At 43.8% G+C, this 22,183-nt stretch overlaps 1 protein-coding gene across 6 annotated transcripts in view; it reads right to left on the minus strand.

Annotated features, from left to right (window-relative positions):
* ccdc14 (coiled-coil domain containing 14) overlaps positions 1–22,183 on the minus strand; it is an 88,477-nt gene that overhangs the window by 60,149 nt on the left and 6,145 nt on the right. For 2 of the 6 annotated variants that reach the window (XM_041201623.1, XM_041201622.1), the window contains exons 2-5: positions 15,438–15,493; positions 12,818–12,893; positions 12,616–12,688; positions 11,809–11,949 (exon numbers count right to left, since the gene is read on the minus strand). In XM_041201623.1, the coding sequence (XP_041057557.1) occupies positions 11,809–11,949; positions 12,616–12,688; positions 12,818–12,893; positions 15,438–15,493 (346 nt within the window). Of the gene's footprint in view, positions 1–11,808; positions 11,950–12,615; positions 12,689–12,777; positions 12,894–15,437; positions 15,494–18,140; positions 18,203–19,608; positions 19,739–21,055; positions 21,159–22,183 lie in introns of all 6 variants that reach the window. The other 4 variants (XM_041201625.1, XM_041201626.1, XM_041201627.1 and 1 more) reach the window with 4 other exon arrangements.

Consider the following 22,183-nt stretch of genomic DNA (forward strand, 5'->3'; position numbering starts at 1 on the left):
AACGAGACCTGGGTGTCCTCCTACACCAGTCGCTGAAGGTAAGCGTGCAGGTGGTAAAGGTGGCAAATGGTATGTTAGCCTTCATAGCGAGGGGATTCGAGTACAGGAGCAGGGATGTCTTGCTGCAATTATACAGGGCCTTGGTGAGGCCACACCTGGAATATTGTGTGCAGTTTTCGTCTCCTTAGTTGAGGAAGGATGTTCTTGCTATAGAGGGAGCGCAGCGAAGGTTTATCAGACTGATTCCTGGGATGGAGGGACTGACCTATGAGGAGAGATTGAGTCGGTTAAGATTATAATCGCTGGAGTTCAGAATGGGGGCGGGGTCTCATTGAAACCTATAAAATTCTGACAGGGTAGATGCAGGAATAAAAACAAAAAAACTGCGGATGCTGGAAATCCAAAACAAAAACAGAATTACCTGGAAAAACTCAGCAGGTCTGGCAGCATCGGCGGAGAAGAAAAGAGTTGACGTTTCGAGTCCTCATGACCCTTCGACAGAACTTGAGTTCGAGTCCAGGAAAGAGCTGAAATATAAGCTGGTTTAAGGTGTGTGTGTGGGGGGTGGAGAGATAGAGAGACAGAGAGGTGGAGGGGGTTGGTGTGGTTGTAGGGACAAACAAGCAGTGATAGAAGCAGATCATCAAAAGATGTCAACGACAATAGTACTAAAGAACACATAGGTGTTAAAGTTAAAGTTGGTGATATTATCTAAACGAATGTGCTAATTAAGAATGGATGGTAGGGCACTCAAGGTATAGCTCTAGTGGGTTTTTTTTTAATAATGGAAATAGGTGGGAAAAGGAAAATCTTTATAATTTATTGGAAAAAAAAGAAGGGGGAAAACAGAAAGGGGGTGGGGATGGGGGAGGGAGCTCACGACCTAAAGTTGTTGAATTCAATATTCAGTCCGGAAGGCTGTAAAGTCCCTAGTCAGAAGATGAGGTGTTGTTCCTCCAGTTTGCGTTGGGCTTCACTGGAACAATGCAGCAAGCCAAGGACAGACATGTGGGCAAGAGAGCAGGGTGGAGTGTTAAAATGGCAAGCGACAGGGAGGTTTGGGTCATTCTTGCGGACAGACCGCAGGTGTTCTGCAAAGCGGTCGCCCAGCTTACGTTTGGTCTCTCCAATGTAGAGGAGACCACATTGGGAGCAACGAATGCAGTAGACTAAGTTGGGGGAAATGCAAGTGAAATGCTGCTTCACTTGAAAGGAGTGTTTGGGTCCTTGGACGGTGAGGAGAGAGGAAGTGAAGGGGCAGGTGTTGCATCTTTTGCGTGGGCATGGGGTTGTGCCATAGGAGGGGGTTGAGGAGTAGGGGGTGATGGAGGAGTGGACCAGGGTGTCCCGGAGGGAGCAATCCCTACGGAATGCCGATAAGGGGGGTGAAGGGAAGATGTGTTTGGTGGTGGCATCATGCTGGAGTTGGCGGAAATGGTGGAGGATGATCTTTTGAATGCGGAGGCTGGTGGGGTGATAAGTGAGGACAAGGGGGACCCTATCATGTTTCTGGGAGGGAGGAGAAGGAGTGAGGGCGGATGCGCGGGAGATGGGCCGGACACGGTTGAGGGCCCTGTCAACGACCGTGGGTGGAAAACCTCGGTTAAGGAAGAAGGAGGACATGTCAGAGGAACTGTTTTTGAATGTAGCATCATCGGAACAGATGCGACGGAGGCGAAGGAACTGAGAGAATGGGATGGAGTCCTTACAGGAAGTGGGGTGTGAGGAGCTGTAGTCGAGATAGCTGTGGGAGTCGGTGGGTTTGTAATGGATATTGGTGGACAGTCTATCACCAGAGATTGAGACAGAGAGGTCAAGGAAGGGAAGGGAAGTGTCAGAGATGGACCACGTGAAAATGATGGAGGGGTGGAGATTGGAAGCAAAATTAATAAATTTTTCCAAGTCCTGACGAGAGCATGAAGCGGCACCGAAATAATCATCGATGTACCGGAGAAAGAGTTGTGGAAGGGGGCCGGAGTAGGACTGCAACAAGGAATGTTCCACATACCCCATAAAGAGACAGGCATAGCTGGGGCCCATGCGGGTACCCATAGCCACACCTTTTATTTGGAGGAAGTGAGAGGAGTTGAAGGAGAAATTGTTCAGCGTGAGAACAAGTTCAGCCAGACGGAGGAGAGTAGTGGTGGATGGGGATTGTTCGGGCCTCTGTTCGAGGAAGAAGCTAAGGGCCCTCAGACCATCCTGGTGGGGGATGGAGGTGTAGAGGGATTGGACGTCCATGGTGAAGAGGAAGCGGTAGGGGCCAGGGAACTGGAAATTGTTGATGTGACGTAAGGTGTCAGAGGAATCACGGATGTAGGTGGGAAGGGACTGGACAAGGGGAGAGAGAAGGGAGTCAAGATAACGAGAAATGAGTTCTGTGGGGCAGGAGCAAGCTGAGACGATCGGTCTACCGGGGCAGTTCTGTTTGTGGATTTTGGGTAGGAGATAGAAGCGGGCCGTCCGAGGTTGGACGACTATCAGGTTGGAAGCTGTGGGAGGGAGATCCCCAGAGGAGATGAGGTCAGTGACAGTCCTGGAAACAGTGGCCTGATGTTCAGTGGTGGGGTCATGATCCAGGGAGAGATAGGAGGAAGTGTCTGCGAGTTGACGCTCAGCCTCCGCGAGGTAGAGGTCAGTGCGCCAGACAACAACAGCACCAAGCTCCAACAACTCATCGACACCAACACCCATCTAGGACCCTCCACCCCTGCCTGTCCCTCCGTCCCCACCCTTTCTTCCAGTCCCAACCCCAGCCGTGTATTCACTATACCCCCTGACCTTCCCCTCTCCGATGCTGAATGTTCAGTGCTCAGCAAAGGACTTAGTTTCATACCCTTACGCCCTCACCTCAATGAATTTCGGGCTCGGCATGATACTGAACTCTTCTTCCGCCGTCTTCGTCTCCGGGCTCACTTCTTTGGGCAGGAGTCCTCTTCCCAGTTCAACAGATCCTTTTACCCATCTCCAATATTCTCCCTCCACCTGGACCCCTCCCTCTGGATTTTTACCTTCTCTCGATCTTTTCATTGAGAACTGTCGGCGCGACATTAGTCGTCTCAATTTCTCTGCTCCTCTCACCCATTCTAACCTGTCTCTCTCTGAACTTACTGCACTCCATTCTCTCAGGTCCAACCCTGACATTGTCATCAAACCCGCTGACAAGGGTGGTGCTGTTGTTGTCTGGCGCACTGACCTCTACCTCGCGGAGGCTGAGCGTCAACTCGCAGACACTTCCTCCTACCTCTCCCTGGACCATGACCCCACCACTGAACATCAGGCCACTGTTTCCAGGACTGTCACTGACCTCATCTCCTCTGGGGATCTCCCTCCCACAGCTTCCAACCTGATAGTCGCCCAACCTCGGACGGCCCGCTTCTATCTCCTACCCAAAATCCACAAACAGAACTGCCCCGGTAGACCGATCGTCTCAGCTTGCTCCTGCCCCACAGAACTCATTTCTCGTTATCTTGACTCCCTTCTCTCTCCCCTTGTCCAGTCCCTTCCCACCTACATCCGTGATTCGTCTGACACCTTACGTCACATCAACAATTTCCAGTTCCCTGGCCCCTACCGCTTCCTCTTCACCATGGACGTCCAATCCCTCTACACCTCCATCCCCCACCAGGATGGTCTGAGGGCCCTTAGCTTCTTCCTCGAACAGAGGCCCGAACAATCCCCATCCACCACTACTCTCCTCCGTCTGGCTGAACCTGTTCTCACGCTGAACAATTTCTCCTTCAACTCCTCTCACTTCCTCCAAATAAAAGGTGTGGCTATGGGTACCCGCATGGGCCCCAGCTATGCCTGTCTCTTTATGGGGTATGTGGAACATTCCTTGTTGCAGTCCTACTCCGGCCCCCTTCCACAACTCTTTCTCCGGTACATCGATGATTATTTCGGTGCCGCTTCACGCTCTCGTCAGGACTTGGAAAAATTTATTAATTTTGCTTCCAATCTCCACCCCTCCATCATTTTCACGTGGTCCATCTCTGACACTTCCCTTCCCTTCCTTGACCTCTCTGTCTCAATCTCTGGTGATAGACTGTCCACCAATATCCATTACAAACCCATCGACTCCCACAGCTATCTCGACTACAGCTCCTCACACCCCACTTCCTGTAAGGACTCCATCCCATTCTCTCAGTTCCTTCGCCTCCGTCGCATCTGTTCCGATGATGCTACATTCAAAAACAGTTCCTCTGACATGTCCTCCTTCTTCCTTAACCGAGGTTTTCCACCCATGGTCGTTGACAGGGCCCTCAACCGTGTCCGGCCCATCTCCCGCGCATCCGCCCTCACTCCTTCTCCTCCCTCCCAGAAACATGATAGGGTCCCCCTTGTCCTCACTTATCACCCCACCAGCCTCCGCATTCAAAAGATCATCCTCCGCCATTTCCGCCAACTCCAGCATGATGCCACCACCAAACACATCTTCCCTTCACCCCCCTTATCGGCATTCCGTAGGGATCGCTCCCTCCGGGACACCCTGGTCCACTCCTCCATCACCCCCTACTCCTCAACCCCCTCCTATGGCACAACCCCATGCCCACGCAAAAGATGCAACACCTGCCCCTTCACTTCCTCTCTCCTCACCGTCCAAGGACCCAAACACTCCTTTCAAGTGAAGCAGCATTTCACTTGCATTTCCCCCAACTTAGTCTACTGCATTCGTTGCTCCCAATGTGGTCTCCTCTACATTGGAGAGACCAAACGTAAGCTGGGCGACCGCTTTGCAGAACACCTGCGGTCTGTCCGCAAGAATGACCCAAACCTCCCTGTCGCTTGCCATTTTAACACTCCACCCTGCTCTCTTGCCCACATGTCTGTCCTTGGCTTGCTGCATTGTTCCAGTGAAGCCCAACGCAAACTGGAGGAACAACACCTCATCTTCCGACTAGGGACTTTACAGCCTTCCGGACTGAATATTGAATTCAACAACTTTAGGTCGTGAGCTCCCTCCCCCATCCCCACCCACTTTCTGTTTCCCCCTTCTTTTTTTTCCAATAAATTATAAAGATTTTCCTTTTCCCACCTATTTCCATTATTAAAAAAAAACCCACTAGAGCTATACCTTGAGTGCCCTACCATCCATTCTTAATTAGCACATTCGTTTAGATAATATCACCAACTTTAACTTTAACACCTATGTGTTCTATTGTACTATTGTCGTTGACATCTTTTGATGATCTGCTTCTATCACTGCTTGTTTGTCCCTACAACCACACCAACCCCCTCCACCTCTCTGTCTCTCTATCTCTCCACCCCCCACACACACACCTTAAACCAGCTTATATTTCAGCTCTTTCCTGGACTCGAACTCAAGTTCTGTCGAAGGGTCATGAGGACTCGAAACGTCAACTCTTTTCTTCTCCGCCGATGCTGCCAGACCTGCTGAGTTTTTCCAGGTAATTCTGTTTTTGTTTTAGATGCAGGAAGGATGTTCCCCAAGGTGGGGGAGTCCAGAACCAGGGGTCACAGTCTGAGGATAAGGGGTAGACCATTTAGGACTGAGATGAGGAGAAATTTCTTCACCCAGACAGAGTGGTGAGCCTGTGGAATTCGCTACCACAGAAAGTAGCTGAGGCCAAGATATTGTATGTTTTCAAGATGGAGTTAGATATAGCTCTTGGGGTGAGAGGGATCAAAGGATATGGGGAGAAATTGGGAGCAGGCTATTGTGTTGGATGATCAGCCATGAACAGTGAATGGTGGAGCAGGGCCGAATGGCCTACTCCTGTTCCTATTTTCTATGTTTCTAATATAATTTCTGCTCCTGATGGCCCAGAGAACCTCATGGGTACCCAGTTTTGAGCTGTCAGATCTGTTCAGAATCAATGCCACATAACACAATGGAAAGTATCCTCAAATGTGAATATGGTACTTTGCTTCCACAAGGACTGTGCATGAGGTCACTCCTACCAACGCTGTCATGGACAGATGTATTTGCAACAGATAGACTAGTGAGGATAAGATCAAGCAGGTTTGCCCTCCTGGTTGGTTCTCACCACCTGCTATATGCTCAATCTGGCAGATGATATACCCTTCAAGACTTGGCCAGTTTGGTTAATAGCAGTGCTAATGAACCACTCCTGGTGATGGACTTTGAAGTCTCCTACCCAGTTCACATTCCGTGATTTTTGCTAACCTCCGTGCTTATTCCAAGTAGCGTTCAACATGGAATATTGATTAATAAGCTGAGGGAGGGATGGTAAATGGTAGTCAACAGGAAATTTCCTTACCCATATTTGACCTGATGCCATGAGGCTCCAAGTGATCTGGAGTCAGTGTTGAGGACTCCCTTCTTGCTGTATACTGCTCTGTCACCACCTCTGGTGGGTTGGTCCTGCTGGTGGGACAGGACATAACCAGGGATGGAATATTGACCATTGGCTGGGCAGTTTGATTCAGTGAGTAAGGCTATGTCAGGATGTTGCTGGACTGGTCTGTGGGACAGCACTTCTAATTTTGGCACAGGCTCCAGATGTAGTAAGGAGGACTTTGCAGGATCAACTAGGCAGGGTGTCCCTTTGTCATTTTCAGTGCCCAGGTCATTGCCAGGTGGTCCATCAAGTTTTATTCTTAATGAGCTTTTTTGTAGTGATTTGATACAGCTGAGTGGCTTACTGGGCCACTTCTGAGGGCACTTAAGAGTCAACCATATGGCTGTGGATCTGGAGTCACATGTAGGCCAGACTTGTTAAAGATGGTCTTTGTTATGAACTGAGGCATGTTGGGAAGTCTGTGTGCATGCATGTGTGCAAAATCACTGAAAGTACTTACAGGTTTCTTGCATTTATGGCAGTTTAAAAGGTAGTTACCTCATTATGGTAATTTTACTTCCAGGTTTGGCATTGAATGTACAACAGCAGGCCAAGTGCAGTCCTGCATGGTACGATCTCAACTCTACTATTTAAAAAAGGATGAACCCAAATAGGGAATTGAGAGTTGGAAGCAAGAGAGGAAGAAGTTGTTTCAGAATGGATTCAGGACGGTCAAAGGCTGTGCCATGCTTTAATGAGGCCTCTTGACGTACTGATGGATGCAGCGAGAAGCTGGAGAAAGATCTTTTGAAGCAACAGGAGGAAGACACTGGCCTAACAAATCAGCAGATTTTGGCTTCAGGACAGGTGTGTTTTAATGATGTCACCAGATCAGGAAAGATGAATGCTGTATACACACACTCATCTACATCTCAGTCTGCACATCACATCCAGCCTTCCTCACTCTGCCCTGTCAAACCTACACTATCACAGAACTCCACACATTTACTTCCTTGCAAGCATACCCAACCCTTCTCTTTCTATGCACTTCCACACCTCCCCAGCCATCCACTGGTCAACCTCATCCTTATGCAATTTCAAGCCTTTTCCTGACTACCATCCCCAACACCAAATGCACTTCATCTGGGTGAACACATACTATTACTGTCACTTTACCCATTGCAGGAAAAAGTGCAAAATACCACGGAGAGCAAGAAGCAGTGAAAGTCTTCCACAGATCTCCACAACTCGGAGAAGATGTAGAGGAGGAAGCACCAAGATCAGTGGCATCTCAGCATCCCTGGCCATCGGAGATAGAGGACTACCAAACACCTGACAGAATCAAATATAAACCTCTTGTCATACAACACTTAGGCATATTGGCTTTTTTCAGCCACAAGCGAAATATAATTATCTTCATAATGACAAGTTTCAAAATTGTCTTGCCAGCACTAATTCATATTTTCTCTCCAGGGTCTTCATGCAGGCAGAAGCAACCACTAGACCTCATGGATGACAGAAGCCGATTTCCTTCTGAGGGGCGCACATTCATAAGACTCATGCTTGCCATTGGCTAGGTGAGAGCCTCCCACTTCAGTTGGACAGATAGTTCGGGTTTTCAACTGGTGACTTACCTCAAGTGAACAAGAGCAGACAGTGGTGACAGGGACAGCAGTGAAGGGTCCACATTGGAGGGTATAGCCTCTCCAATTTCTACTCAGCTAAACAAAAGGTGTTCTGGTCCAGGGGCTAATGAAAAAGATTATTGAGGGGTAGCAGAAAATCTAACACACTGCCAGGCCTTCCACACACTAAACACCATAGTAGAGAGAGAATGGAAGCATCTGCCTCAAGCACAAATGGTTGATGTTGCAGGGCAGTGTGGTAATGTTGTCCTGCATGGATGGGACTGGCCAACCCCACAGAAAGTTATGTCATGGTTAGCAGGTACATAGGGCGAGCACAGTAATACAATTACAGGCAGATGGGACATTTCATGATAAGACAGTTTAACTACAACTATGTAGATAAAGATGACATAAATTACCATATCAGCAGATTTAATCAGGGCACCATTGTTTCATCAAGCACATAACAGGATGCATTTGTAACCACAAACTTTTCAAAGATACTCCTCGTGATTAGTTTACACTGCTTGATTAGTTTACATTAAACATTACTGCAATATAATCACTTTTAGATCATTTAACCCATTAGACACTTAAGCTGACTAAAGCTCTATTCCACAAGAGGTTAATTTAAACAGCCCTGGTTTTTCCTCTCGCCACCCATCCTCAAACAGAAAGGTGTTTTATTTGCTTCCCCCTTAATATGAGCGGTGGCATATTTCCCAACACCTCAGTTTTGGTGCTATCCGATTGCTATTAATAAGACCACAACATGCTTGTGATAAGATGAACTCAAAGAGTTAGTTTATTTGCGCAGACAAAATACAGGTGGTGGGTGGGGAGTGGGGTTTTGCATTCGCAGAACAAGAGAACGGGATTATTGTTTCACCAAGTCCAATGAGGTATGCCTTCAGAGGTCAACCTCTGAACACTAATACTGGGGAAGCGAATAATACAGCAGAGTTGATCTCACCCAATGACAGGCATGCAGACATGAATCAGTCTTGTAGGCAATGGTACAGAAGTTCCAGTACAAACAGTATAGATGGGCCAAGCATTCAATATAGGCAAAGCCCCTTTTCTGTGCCGTTGTTGTGAATGGTAAAATGGCAGATTGAGTTTTGCAGTTCCACAAGACAATATTACTGGTTCCACAAGCTAGGGGTTCAGTTCACATGACTCCCACCACTTCAGTGTCTTTGACAAAGGATGTGCATTTCCCATCTGGGTTCCCAAGATGGCTAAATGCTCCAACCAGCAAGACTCGAAAGGGAGGTGCAGGGTTTTGTCCTGGCAGGTGAATAGGTTCCAGTTGGCCAGGCCTGGCTTATGAAATGCAGACAGCCTTTGTATAGTTCTTTGAATTTGGTCTGTGCATCCCAGAGGGGACGGTTAGTGTCTCTTCGGAGTTAACAAGGTGCAAGTTTCTGCAATACTGCCATGTTAGCTCCTAATGTTCAAGGGTCACAAAGACAAAAGTTCAGCCATTTTAAAAGATCTTTGTCCAGTTTTTAAAGTTTTAGAAATTAGCCATGAGGATATAATGGTATTGGTGAAGACTAAAGAAGGTGCTGATAGTGACATAAAAGGTAAGAAAACAGAATGTGTTAATAGCAGAAGTGTGAAGTCTTAGTCCCCTGACACACTGAAGTGTGGCTGGCCCACAAGAGGGGTAATGGCAAAAGGAAAGATGAAAGTTGGGACTCCAAACAAAGCACTTGCTCACTTCTTACCCATTGGTCCCTGCCCTAATCAATATGTGATATGCTGTCTTTTCTCCCAACCTACACGTATACCACACGAACTAGTTTTTTGGTGGGCCCTCATGAGCTCTAAAGCTCAGATTTAGGCAATTGCATCTCAGTTACAGCATGTATTGGAGTATTTGCTCTAGCTCTGTTAAAGCCAGAGTTTGTACTACTTAATAGTATTATGAAAAGGAAGAGTAAAACTTTGTAGTCCATCAAGGACAGGCACGTGGATGTATTAGAGAATGGAGAGCTGCCAGTGGATGGCTCCTTGGGAGTCCTTTTTATTTCCACGCCAGTCAACGACTTGGCATGGAGTGTATTGCATGCAGCAATCCCATGCAACTGTAGATCAAGTTCATGGACTCCCAGGCTGCCTGTAATTTCTGCAGTCTTCAGGAATTAGTGTTCCATATGTATATAGGTTGTGCAAGGTTGCTGCCCCTTTTTCATTACTTAAGGGGGTTTCTCCTCAAGTTTTTGGTTACACTTCAGCCCCATGCTCCTGATCTTTACCCACCTGGTGCTGAAGGGGGGTGGGGAGGAGGTGGCAGGTAGATTAGAGGACCTCTTAATTAGTCTGCTCCTGGGCATAGCTAAGGTGACCATAAATAGGTCCAGGTAGTGGGCAGTTGAGGGAGTCATTCAACCCAACCGACTGCCTCTATTCTAGTTAGATCTGCACCCAGGTGACCCTGGAGAGGGAGCACCTGGAGTCCACCAGTATGCTTGAAGTCTTAGGCAACTGGTGAGCAACCGCAGGGGTTGGAGTGAATCATCAGCCCTGGCAACATTAAGAATATGTGAAAAGTTTCCTTTGTAGTTTTGTTTTAGTTAGTGCCCCTTTAATCCCGATGTCACCCCCCGTCATTTCCATTTTCAGGTCGGCAGTGGCGCAGCCGAATCAGCTGTGTGCCTGCTGACATATCAACGGCCTATTGAGGCCATTGAAAAAATAATTATCATTAATGGACCTGCCTGTCCAACCTTAAGGTTGGCGGGCAGGCCGGGAGCCCTGGTGGGCTTAATAAAAAGCATGAAACCTCATCCATGGGCGGGATGAGGTTCATGAGGGTTTTAAATATTTAATAAAGGTTTCAATAAAAGTTATGGACATGTCCCAACTCATGTGATAGTGTCACGAGGGGACATGTCAGGGAAATCTTGCTATCATTTGTTTAACAATTTTTAATTTGGAGCCGATCTCTGAGGCAGCACTTTTGATCCCTGATCAGGGGCGTGTCTGCCCGCTCCTCCCCCCTCCAAAATTGTACAGCAGTCCTCACTGCTGCACAATTTGCACAGAATGCAGCAAACCACAATCATTTTCGAGCCTCTGGCTGGCGAGTACTGAAGGGCACCTCCAGCTCTGCCCAGGCCCCTGAACAGCAATACAAGCATGATGCATATGGTTTTCATTGTACTGACTTTTGAGCTTCATTGGTGAAATTTCTCATGATGTCAGCAGCCAAGTTTGAAGTGGTGGTGGTGGGGGTAAGAGGAGAGTCTCTTATCTCATAGAATTCACCTCAAGTCTGCTTTCACATCCAAAAATATCAGTGAACTTGGACTATCACAGGATGAAAGCATCATTATTTACAACTGCAAAAGTCTTCTTGGTGATTGCACGCTAGCTGTATGTTGGAGTAGAAGCCCTTTTGGTTAACACATACACCTGGTTGATCTTTGGGTGTGCAAACTGCCACACTGCAGCTGATGGCACCTTGCACCACTGGGAAGCCAGCCAGAGGTTCAAACCAGAGTGCCCACTCACAGCAATTGGCATTTTCACAGGTTAAGCTGCCATAATTGTTAGCTCTGGCAAACAACCCAGTGATCTCTATTATGCATATGTGTTGACCAGAAGATTTTGGCTATGTCAATGACAGAGCACAGAGGCAAAAAAGGTTGAGAATGGTGGTGACTTTATCTGATAGACAATTCATGAATGATTGGTGTATAAAATCTATATTATTCATTTCCATGAACAAAATGAGTTACAATGCACAATTCATGAATGATTGGTGTATAAAATCTACATTATTCATTTCCATGAACAAAATGAGTTACAATGCACAACATTATGCAACTACATTTTCATACAACACCTCTGACTGACACGCATACACACTCACTTAGAGAAAGCAAACAAAGCAATAAATAACTCACCAGTCTCTTTTTGCACATGTGTGGCACAGGAAACAGGGCTATTTTTCTTGACTTCCTTTTTGGTGTTTTCTCCTTTGCTTGATGTCACTTTTGCTTTTGTAAGATTTGTTTTTCTTGAATTCAGAGGGGCAACCTTCAGATCTAACAGTGATTTGCATAAAACAGCATTAGTACATTTTACAATTTGTGCAAATGTTGACATTGTACTGCCTGATTTAAAAAAACGTGTATTACTTAACATTTCTGATCACAGTTGGAGAATTCACTTCACTGTCAGGGAACAAAAAAAAAGGAAACCCATTTTCTACAATAATGACCCCAATGTCCCTACAGTTTGTCACTTCAATTCTCCCTTTCATTTGAACTCTTGACTCGTTTTGGGTTCTGGCCTTATTCCAATGAAAATTTCAGAACAGTCTACTTTCTTTCTGGATATTCTACAGTTCTCTGGTTTGACTCTAGTGATTTTAGACCTTCATTGTTTCCCCATTTTATTACTGGTTTCTTTCATTTACATTCTACTTTGCTTACTTTTATTATGGAGCCGTTTTGGTCAATTAATGCATTTTTATAACTGGCTGAGAATGACCTTTTGTCCAAACTCCGAGCACTTCTCATCTCAAAGAAATCCATTTTTAACCCTATCCAAAATGCTAACTTTTTCTTCAGATGCTGATGGATCTCTTGTTATAATACCATTGTTTTCTCATGCAAATGAGAATGCTTTAAAATCAATGTTGTCATATTTCCAAATGATATGGCATCATGTTTTGAACAGGTAAAGCAGGACTAAATTATAACTTATACCTGTGGTCTCATTTTTCAAAATATCCTGCAATAACGCCGCACATCGATCAAGGCCTTTATGAATGTTTGCAACCTTTGGAAAAAATTGACAATTTATTGTTGAATGCTATCAAATAACATTATTCATATCTGCAAATCAGTAGTATTTAAATGCAACATTACCATAACTAAAACCAGAAGAATCAACTATCTTAGGTTATACCTGATCTTCAGAATCAGTGGAATACAGGGAGTAACCAGACTCTACAGAGTTTACTGAAGCTTTTCCACCTGCAATCCTAGTAAAAAAAACAAGATGGAGTCAATAAAACATTTGCTTTCCATGTTCATTGTAAGGTGAACATTTTTACCTCAATAACAACATAAAACCAAATCTCAAGAGAAAACTGCAAATGCACTAGCATTTCTTAGCAAGGCATTTAAAAAGACAAACAGACTTGTATTTATATGGCACCTTTCACCTCAGAATACCTGAAAGCAGTTTACAGCCACTGTAGTGGTTTTGAAATGTAGTTATGATGTAGGAAATGCAGCAGCCAATTTGCATGCAGTAAGTTCTCACAAACAATGATAAAATAATAATAAACAGATGATCTATTTTTGTGACATTGATAGAGGGGTGAATATTGGCCAGGATACTTGCTCCTCTGAAGTAGTTCTCAGGGGATCTTAAGCCCACATGAGAGCAGGCAGGACCCCGGTTTAACATCCGAAAGATGGCACCTCTGACAGCGCAGGACTCGCTCAGTATTGCATACAAACATGGAGCAGGGGAAGGCCACTCGGCCCTTCAAGCCTACTCTGCCATTCAATAAGATCATGGCTGATCTGATTGTAACCTCCCACCTACCCCTGATAACAAGGGGGTGAGGCGTGAAAGGTTAAATCAAGAATCTATCTAACTCTGCCTTAAAAATATTCAAAGGCTCTGCTTCCACTGCCTTTTGAGGAAGAGAGTTCCAAAGACTCATGACCCTCAGAAAAATTCTCATTGGCCTTAAATGAGCGACCCCTTAAACCATGACCCCGAGTTCTGGATTCTTCTAAAAGAGGAAACATCCTCTCCACGTCCACTCTGTCAAGACCACTCAGGATCTTAAAAAGGTCTCGATCAAGTCACCTCTTACTCTAAATTCCAGTGGATACAAGCATAACCTGTGCAACCTTTCCTCAAGACAACCCACCCATTCCTGGTATTAGTCTAGTAAATCTTCTCTGAACTGCTCCTAATGCATTTACATCTTTCCTTAAAAAAAGACTAATAATGTATGCAGTACTCCAGATATGGTCTCACCAGTGCCCTGTACAACTGAAGCATAACCTTCCCACTTTTGTAATCAATTATGATAACATTGTTAGCTTTCCTAATTACTTGCTGTACCTGCATACTAGCCTTTTGAGATTCATGCACTAGGACACCCATTTCCCGGAATCTGAGCTCTGCAATCTCTCACCATTTAGATAATATGCTTATTTTTCATTCTTCCTGCCAAAATGGACAATTTCACACTTGCCCACATTATATTCCATTTGTCAGGTTTTTACCCACTCATTTAACCTGTCCATGTCACTTTGTAGCCTCTTTACAACTTACTTCCCTACCTATCTTTGTATCAACAACAAAATTTAGCAACCATAACTTCAGTCCCTTCATCCAAGTCATTTTATATAAATTGTAAAAAGTTTAGGCCCCAGCACTGATCCCTGTGGCACACCACTCATTACATCCTGCCAACCAGAAAAAGATCCATTTATGGCTACCCTCTGGCTAACTAACAGGAAACAATCTTCTATCTATGCCAATATGTTACCCCCTACATCGTGAGCTTTTATTTTCCACAATAATGTTTCATGTGTCACCTTATCAAATGCCTTCTGGAAATCTAAATACAGTACATCCACCAGTTCCCCTTTATCCACAGTACATGGAACTCCTTCAAAGAACTCCAATAAATTGGTTAAACGTAATTTCCCTTTCACAAAACCATGTTGACTCCGCCAGATTGCCTTAAACATTTAAGTGCCCTGCTATAACATCTTTAATAATAGCTTCTAACATTTTCTCTGTGACAAGAGGTTAAGCTAACCGGCCTGTAGTTTCCTGCTGTCTCCCTCCCTTTTTGAAGAAAGGAGTTACATTTGCTATTCAGTAAAGTATCAGTGTAGATTTTCGTGCACAGGTTTCTGGAGTGAGATTTGAACCCAAAAACTTCTGACTCAGAGGCACATGCACTACCAATTGAGCCACTGCTGACACGTTATTATACTGCAGCCAACTCATTGAAGAAGCAATAATTATTAAAAGAATGACATCTATGATTATGCAAATTCAGCATAATACAGCCCTTTTTTAAAAAACCCAATCAAGAAAAGTACCAATGAGAATGTTAAGACAAATGTCTTTTTAAGGAGACCAGTATATAATGGCACTGTGTTGTACACAGCAAGAACTAAATGGCTTTCAACCACAATGAAAATAAAGGAAATTCCAATTTTGAAAAGGCACACAAGCCTCAATACTAATCTCCGCCAGTGTTGTATTTCTGAAAGCCTGGAACAGAAAGTCAACAGCCTCCAAAAGGACACCTAACATTGCTGTTTGAATACTTGGTGCAAACATTAGATATATATTCCTCAACAATAAACAGTTCTGTCAATACATTCTTAGCTTAAGTCTCATTATTATAAATAAAAGATGCTGTAATTTTTTTTTAAAACCAAATGTTAATACATTTTACATAATATGTGACAAAGACATTTATAATCATAGTTGCATGCATACTGAAAGCTTCAAAAAGTTAACTCAAACATGGAGATCGTACCTCTTTTTTCCATTCCGTTGCTTGGAGGAGCCTACTAACCTTCCTGAAGAGAGTGCCTAGCAAGAAAATTAGGGCATTTTCATGTATCAGCAAAACAAATTGACAACTTCTAACTAAATTAGAACGTGGGCCATTCCTTTAAAAGGGTGGCAAAAATCACTTTGATCCCTTGACATTTAAAGCAATTTGGTGCATATTGTCTATATGGCAATATTAAAAGTCTTACATATAAAATGTACTTATGTCACACTGAGAATTATGCTTTTGTGTTAACATTTATAATAGGAAGCCCTGTGTCAAAATTTTACCATCACACCAGGTTTTAGAGCTACCAAATAATTAATAACTGAAGACAGCAGGAATAGATAAGGAAGGTAAAATTAACAATGCAAAACCTCCAAAGGCTAAAAATAAAATTTGAAACAAAGCAAACAAAAACAAAAATACCTGGCAACATCTGCGGAGAGGAGAACAGTTAACGTCGAGTCCGAATGACCCTTCAACAGAATTAAGTAAAAATAGAAGAGAGGTGAAATATAAGCTGGTTTGGGGGAGGGGGGGGGGGGGGGGGGGGGGAGAAATGGAACAAGTAGAGCTGGATAGAGGGCCAGTGATAGGTGGAGATAACCAAAAGATGTCACAGACAAAAGGACAAAGAGGTGTCGAAGGTAGTGATATTATCTAAGGAATATGCTAATTAAGGGTAGAAAGCAGGACAAGCAAGGTACAGATAGCCCAAGTGGGGGTGGGGTGAAGGAATCGAAATAGGCTAAAAGGTAGAGATAAAACAATGGATGGAAGTACATTTAAAAATAATGGAAATAGGTGGGAAAAGAAAAATCTATATAAAATTGGGGGAAAAAGGGGGGGTGAAATCAGAAAGAGGGTGGGGATGGAGGAGAGAGTTCATGATCTAAAATTGTTGATCTCAATTTTCAGTCCGGAAGGCTATAAAGTGCCTAGTCGGAAGATGAGGTGCTGCTCCTCCAGTTTGCTTCACTGGAACAATGCAACAAGCCAAGGACGGACATGTGGGCATGAGAGCACGGTGGAGTGTTGAAATGGCAAGCGACAGGGAGGTCTTGGTCATGCTTGTAGACAGACCGAAGGTGTTCTGCAAAGCGGTCACCCAGTCTGTGTTTGGTCTCTCCAATGTAGAGGAAACCGCAATGGTAGCAATGAATGCAGCAGACTAAATTGAGGGAAGTGCAAGTGAAATGTTTGGAAACACTCCTTTCAAGTGAAGCAGCATTTCAGTTGCACTCCCCTCAACTTAGTCTACTGCATTCGTTGCTCCCAATGCGGTTTCCTCTACATTGGAGAAACCAAACGCAGACTGGGTGACCACTTTGCAGAACAGCTTCGGTCTGTCCGCAAGCATTACCCAGACCTCCCCGTCGCTTGCCATTTTAACACTCCACCCTGCTATCTTGCCCACATGTCTGTCCTTGGCTTGCTGCATTGTTCCAGTGAAGCTCAACGCAAACTGGAAGAACAGCAACTCATCTTCCGACTAGGCACTTTACAGCCTTCCGGACTGAATATTGAGTTCAACAATTTTAGATCTTGAACTCCCTCCTCCATCCCCACCCCCTTTCCATTTCTTCCCCCTCCTTTCTGCTTTTTCCAATAATTTATATATATTTTTCTTTTCCCATTTATTTCCATTATTTTGAAATGTATTCCACCCATCGTTTATTTCACCCCACCCCCACTAGAGCTACCTTGCTTGTCCTGCTCTCCACTCCTAATTAGCACATTCTTTTAGATAATATCACCACCTTCAACACCTCTTTGTTCTTTTGTCTGTGACATCTTTTGGTTATCTCCTCCTATCACTGCTTGCTTGTCCCAACAACACCCCCCCCCCAACCCCTACCCTTCTTCCCCCACCTTAAACCAGCTTATATTTCACCCCTTTCCTATTTTTACTTAGTTCTGTTGAAGGGTCATGAGGACTCGAAACGTCAACTTTGCTCTTCTCCGCCAATGCTGCCAGACCTGCTGAGTTTTTCCAGGTATTTCTGTTTTTGTTTTGGATTTCCAGCATCTGCAGTTTTTTGTTTTTATCTCTTTGTTTGATAACTTTCCTATGAAGCACCATGAGACATAAACATGCTGTATAAATACAAATTGTTGTTGTTGGAAAACTATTTACTCAAAGTTTTCTTCAAGCTTCTGTTCTAAGCTTTCCTTCCCATTACTCCCCCTCGACCGCCAACTCTCTCTGAAACTTCTCTCCTTCCCTAATGGAGAATTTATCAAATTCAGTCTTAAAACTGGAAAAGAGATAGAGACAATGTGAGCTAGTAAGGCTGTCCACAGATGTGTTTGCCCAAGTTCACACCTCATACTTCAAATTCCAAATTTTTGCAGGAATAACACACTATCCCTTGCTGTGTTAGCATTTTAGGTTTAGTTACCTTGTCCAACTTTAAAGCTGATATTACTTGACCATAATATTGGTTATTCTACTAAGCACCTGCTTTGTCCCTATACATAATTTCTATTCCCACAAATTCCCATTTTAAGAGTCCTTACACTCATTCTGGTATAAAGGGAGAAAGATCGCAAGAATACGTAAAGATATTAACCAGTTTCAACTTGTCAGTCATTAGTCAACCACACAGTAGTTAATTTTCAGGACTCAGCCCTTGGGGAGAGTTGCCCCTCTGCTGCTTCTCTTGAGCAAGCACGGCCTACCTCGGAACGAGACCATGTGGTGTCCACCAGTCTGCCTCAAGCTTTGTGATCTTCAGTAGGCACTGTAGAACACATCTCATTTTGTCAACATTAATAATGACATTTTCTTTTAACACTTAAACAAGCAGTTTTAGCTTGCCCACTGACCAACTGTCCTGTGACTCCAGTTCTAAAGCAAAACAGATTGTAACAGCAAACAACAAAAGGAGGGTTTAAGGGTGGTTTGGTCTTGCTTTTTTATTTATCAAAGGAATATTGAGAAACAAAAAAAAAAGAAAAATGGCGGACTGCTCTCTGGACTTTGTTTTTGTTCATCCAAACTGCTGTGGTGCAAGTGGCTCAAGATGGGAGAGAAGAAGAAAAAAGTATCAACGAGGAAACTGCTTTTGTTTGTCATTGCAGGTCACATTTGCATTAACCTAGCGCTATCTTGACCTTCCTTGAGGCAGCAAAGTATTTCCAGTATTTTATGCTTTTAAAAAATTATTTCCAGTATCTACATTATTTTGCTCTTGCATTTCAGGTTTGTTGCTGATGTCCCTCCACCTCAAGCCATTTTGTGTATCGATACTGTTGATATTTATTCGATGGCCCTGCTCAGTTTTAACTGACCCCATAGGCATTGCCTCCCTGCCCAGCTATGCCTCAAAAACTAAAATGAGAATTTTAAAACTAAAATTTATTCACAGCACACCTCTAACCTCCTCTAGCCCTACAAACACCTCAACTTGAGATATGGGTTCCTGCAGTTCTGACTTCATTCATATCCCGGTTTTAATCACATTTTTACTCATAAGTGGGATATGGGTGTCACTGGCTAGGCCACTATTTATTGCCTGTTCCTAATTGCCCTCAAGACGGTGGAGGTGAGCTGCCTTCTTGAACCACTGCAGTTCATGTGGTGTAGGTACACGCATAGTGCTGTTAGGCAAAGAGTTCCAGGATTTTGCCCCACCAACAGGAATGGCAATATATTTCAGTCAGGATGTGAATGGTTTGGAGGGGTACTTCCAGGTGGTGGTGTTCCCATGTGTCTGCTGCCCTTGTAATTCTAGATGATAGTGGTTGTGGGTTTGAAAGGTGATGTCTAAGGATACTTGGTGAGTTTCTTCAGGGCATCCTGTAGATGGTACACCCGCTGCCACTGTGCGTGAGTGGTAGAGAGAGTGAATGTTTGTGGATGGGGTGCCAATCAAGCAGGCTGCTTCGTCCTACTCCATCTTTGGCAGCTGTACTTTCAACTGTCTAGGTCCCAACATCAGGAATTCCCTCCCTAAACCTCTCCCTCCACCTTTAATACACTCCTTAAAGCCTACTTCTTAAAAGAACTGATCAAAAGTTTGGTCAAACAGCTGTTTATGGAAGTTGTAATAGAAATTAACATCACAGAGCCTTTCACATGACAAGTGAATGGCTTAGCTGAAAAATTTGCAACAGTAGAATTGTGCTGCCCAGGAGAATTGCCTACCTGGGTAAGGATACCTCCTCCTCCACAGTCCACACTAGCCTTGATTCCAATGGATTGCCTTTTTTCCTTCTTGCAAGGGCTGTGCAGATCTGCCTCCTGCTTCTTTGTTGATTGAAATTTATCTTGTGGCCTGAAAAGCTTGCTTTATTATTTATAACCTTAATTGCATAGCCAGTGTAGAGATCTTTGCATTAAGCTATTAAATTATATAACTGTATTCCAGTGTGGCATTTTACAACATGGCAACCCTTCAAAAATCAGACTCCAGGGGATGGGCAAGAGAAACTGTCAATTCAATCTCTTTTTTTCCATTAACCTGGGAACATGGCATAAAGTGTTACTCAGTCTCTTAATAAGATTACAGTTTGCATGATAGCCACAGCAAGGTTGTCAGCCATCATCATGGTCCACGATCTCTAAAATATAGAGGAAGGCTGTGTTCATCTTACATCTCAACAGGCTGTTCTTATTGCACTCATTTTACACCACATTTTCCATCTTTATTCACCCAGTTCACAGGTGAGGGAGATTGCAGGACCTGCAGATGGGTCTGCTCCTGAGCAGAGCAAAATCCATCACTTATGGTTGAGTATGTGTAAAATCCACGGGGACGGTTGCTACAACTATGTCCTGCTCCCCACTCCCCACCCCAACCCCCCAAGCCTGAGACGTTGTGCGAGACCAGGTAACTTTGGCAAGGCATCACAATTTATGACACAGTTGGTAAAGGTGAGTTATTTAAAAATCCCAAAGGGAAACTTTAAACAACTGTTATGTTTGCGATGCGAACATAACATGCGAAATTTAGGAATCAGACCACCAGTTCTCAAGGCTTTATGTTAAACTAACCTACCACCACCAATTGAATGTAAATTCTCATTTTATCACCAACCTCTGGACTATACCTCTCTAACAATAGAACCCCTTTCATGGGACCAATTTTATTAGTAATATAAACATATGGCTTGGTATCTGCTACATAGGTGTCAGTTTTCACCCCACTCCTTGAATGCTCTATCAAAAAAATGCAAATGCACTCTACCTCTGTTTACATCTGAAAACTAGTACATATCAAAGCACCCAGACTAGCTGGCTTTAATCCAATTAAGACACACTCACAGACAAAACCTCTATTTTAAAAGAAAAATATTATCTACATTAATAGCTTCACGACAATGCACTCCAGTTTGCCTAAAGATTTCTACTGGAGGACATGTTATACCTTGTATAACTAAAATCAGATTTTGCATTGTTAAACAATTATGCACACATATTTAGATTTGCTGCACCACCTGTATTTGTGGGCCCTCCTCTTGAGGGAGGCACTTATTAAATTTGTTGGTATTTTTTGCCTTGGTGACATTGGTACCACTATCAACCCAAACAAAAATGCACAAGTTAAAAATCTAAATTTTGCTCAATGAAAAACATTTTTTGTACTACCTACCCATAGGCTATTTTTTTTTTCCACTCTCATTCAGTTACAGCTTACAAGACGTGGTCTTGAAGATATAGTGAAGGAATTTTACACAGCGAGTTGTCAACAATTCCTGTGGGAACATGATTTGACTCATATTTTGAAATGGGCTTGATTGCATGATTATGTTGAAGTGGCCATCTATGATGCTGAAACAGGGATGGTTCCAATTTTTGTGATTTTTTTTTCAGCCAAGATGAGGCTGAATGTCCAAAGATTAGCTGCTCTGATTTGTTCAGACCAGTTGAGCAGACTGGTTTGACATTAGGTGAGAAAGAGGTCAAATGTGTGTGTCACAACTTATTCCCACCACCATTTTCTAGTGTGCTCCTCAGCATATTTCATGGTGTTTTTCTTCAATGGCAAAGGTCTTCAATTTCTGGCTATCTTGTGTTATGAAACTGCTCACTGTCTCCACTCAATTGTGCAATGCCATTTTTAAGTATTTTATTTAATTTGACTCACCTGATTTACAGAAAGTGACAAATTTCACTGATCAAGGTTAATTTGCAGTAGGACAAGAAATATTGAATGAGGAGTTATCAATGGAGAGTACTTCCTTTACAATAGTGATTTAGATTTATAGGCCAATTTGAATTAAGCAAAGCACATAAGATCCTGAGAGGACTTGACAGGGTGGATACCGAAAGAATGTACTCTCCTTGTAGGAAAGAATAGAACTAGGGGACACAGTTTAAAAATAAGGGGGTCACCCACTTAAGACAAAGATGAGGAGAAATTATCTGAGGGCTGAGTCTTTGGAACTCTCTTCCCCAGAGCAGTGGAGGCAGGGTCATTGAATATTTTTAAGGCAGAGATAGATAAATTCTTGACTCACAAGGGAGTCTAAGGGTATTGGGGGTAGGCAGGAATGTGGAGTTGAGGCTGCAATCTGATCAGCCATGATCTTATTAAATGGCGGAGCAGTATCAAAGGGGCCGAATTACTACTCCTAATTCCTATGTTCGTACATTGTACGGTCACTTGAGTTTCAAAATTCACCTTAAAAACATGTGGAAAATACCCGTTTTTGACCACAATTAGCAACCTAAAATAAAAATCACAAAATACACGAGGAAACATGCAATTCCTGAGACA

This window comes from Carcharodon carcharias, chromosome 12 (assembly GCF_017639515.1).
Source record: "Carcharodon carcharias isolate sCarCar2 chromosome 12, sCarCar2.pri, whole genome shotgun sequence".
NCBI lineage: Eukaryota > Metazoa > Chordata > Chondrichthyes > Lamniformes > Lamnidae > Carcharodon > Carcharodon carcharias.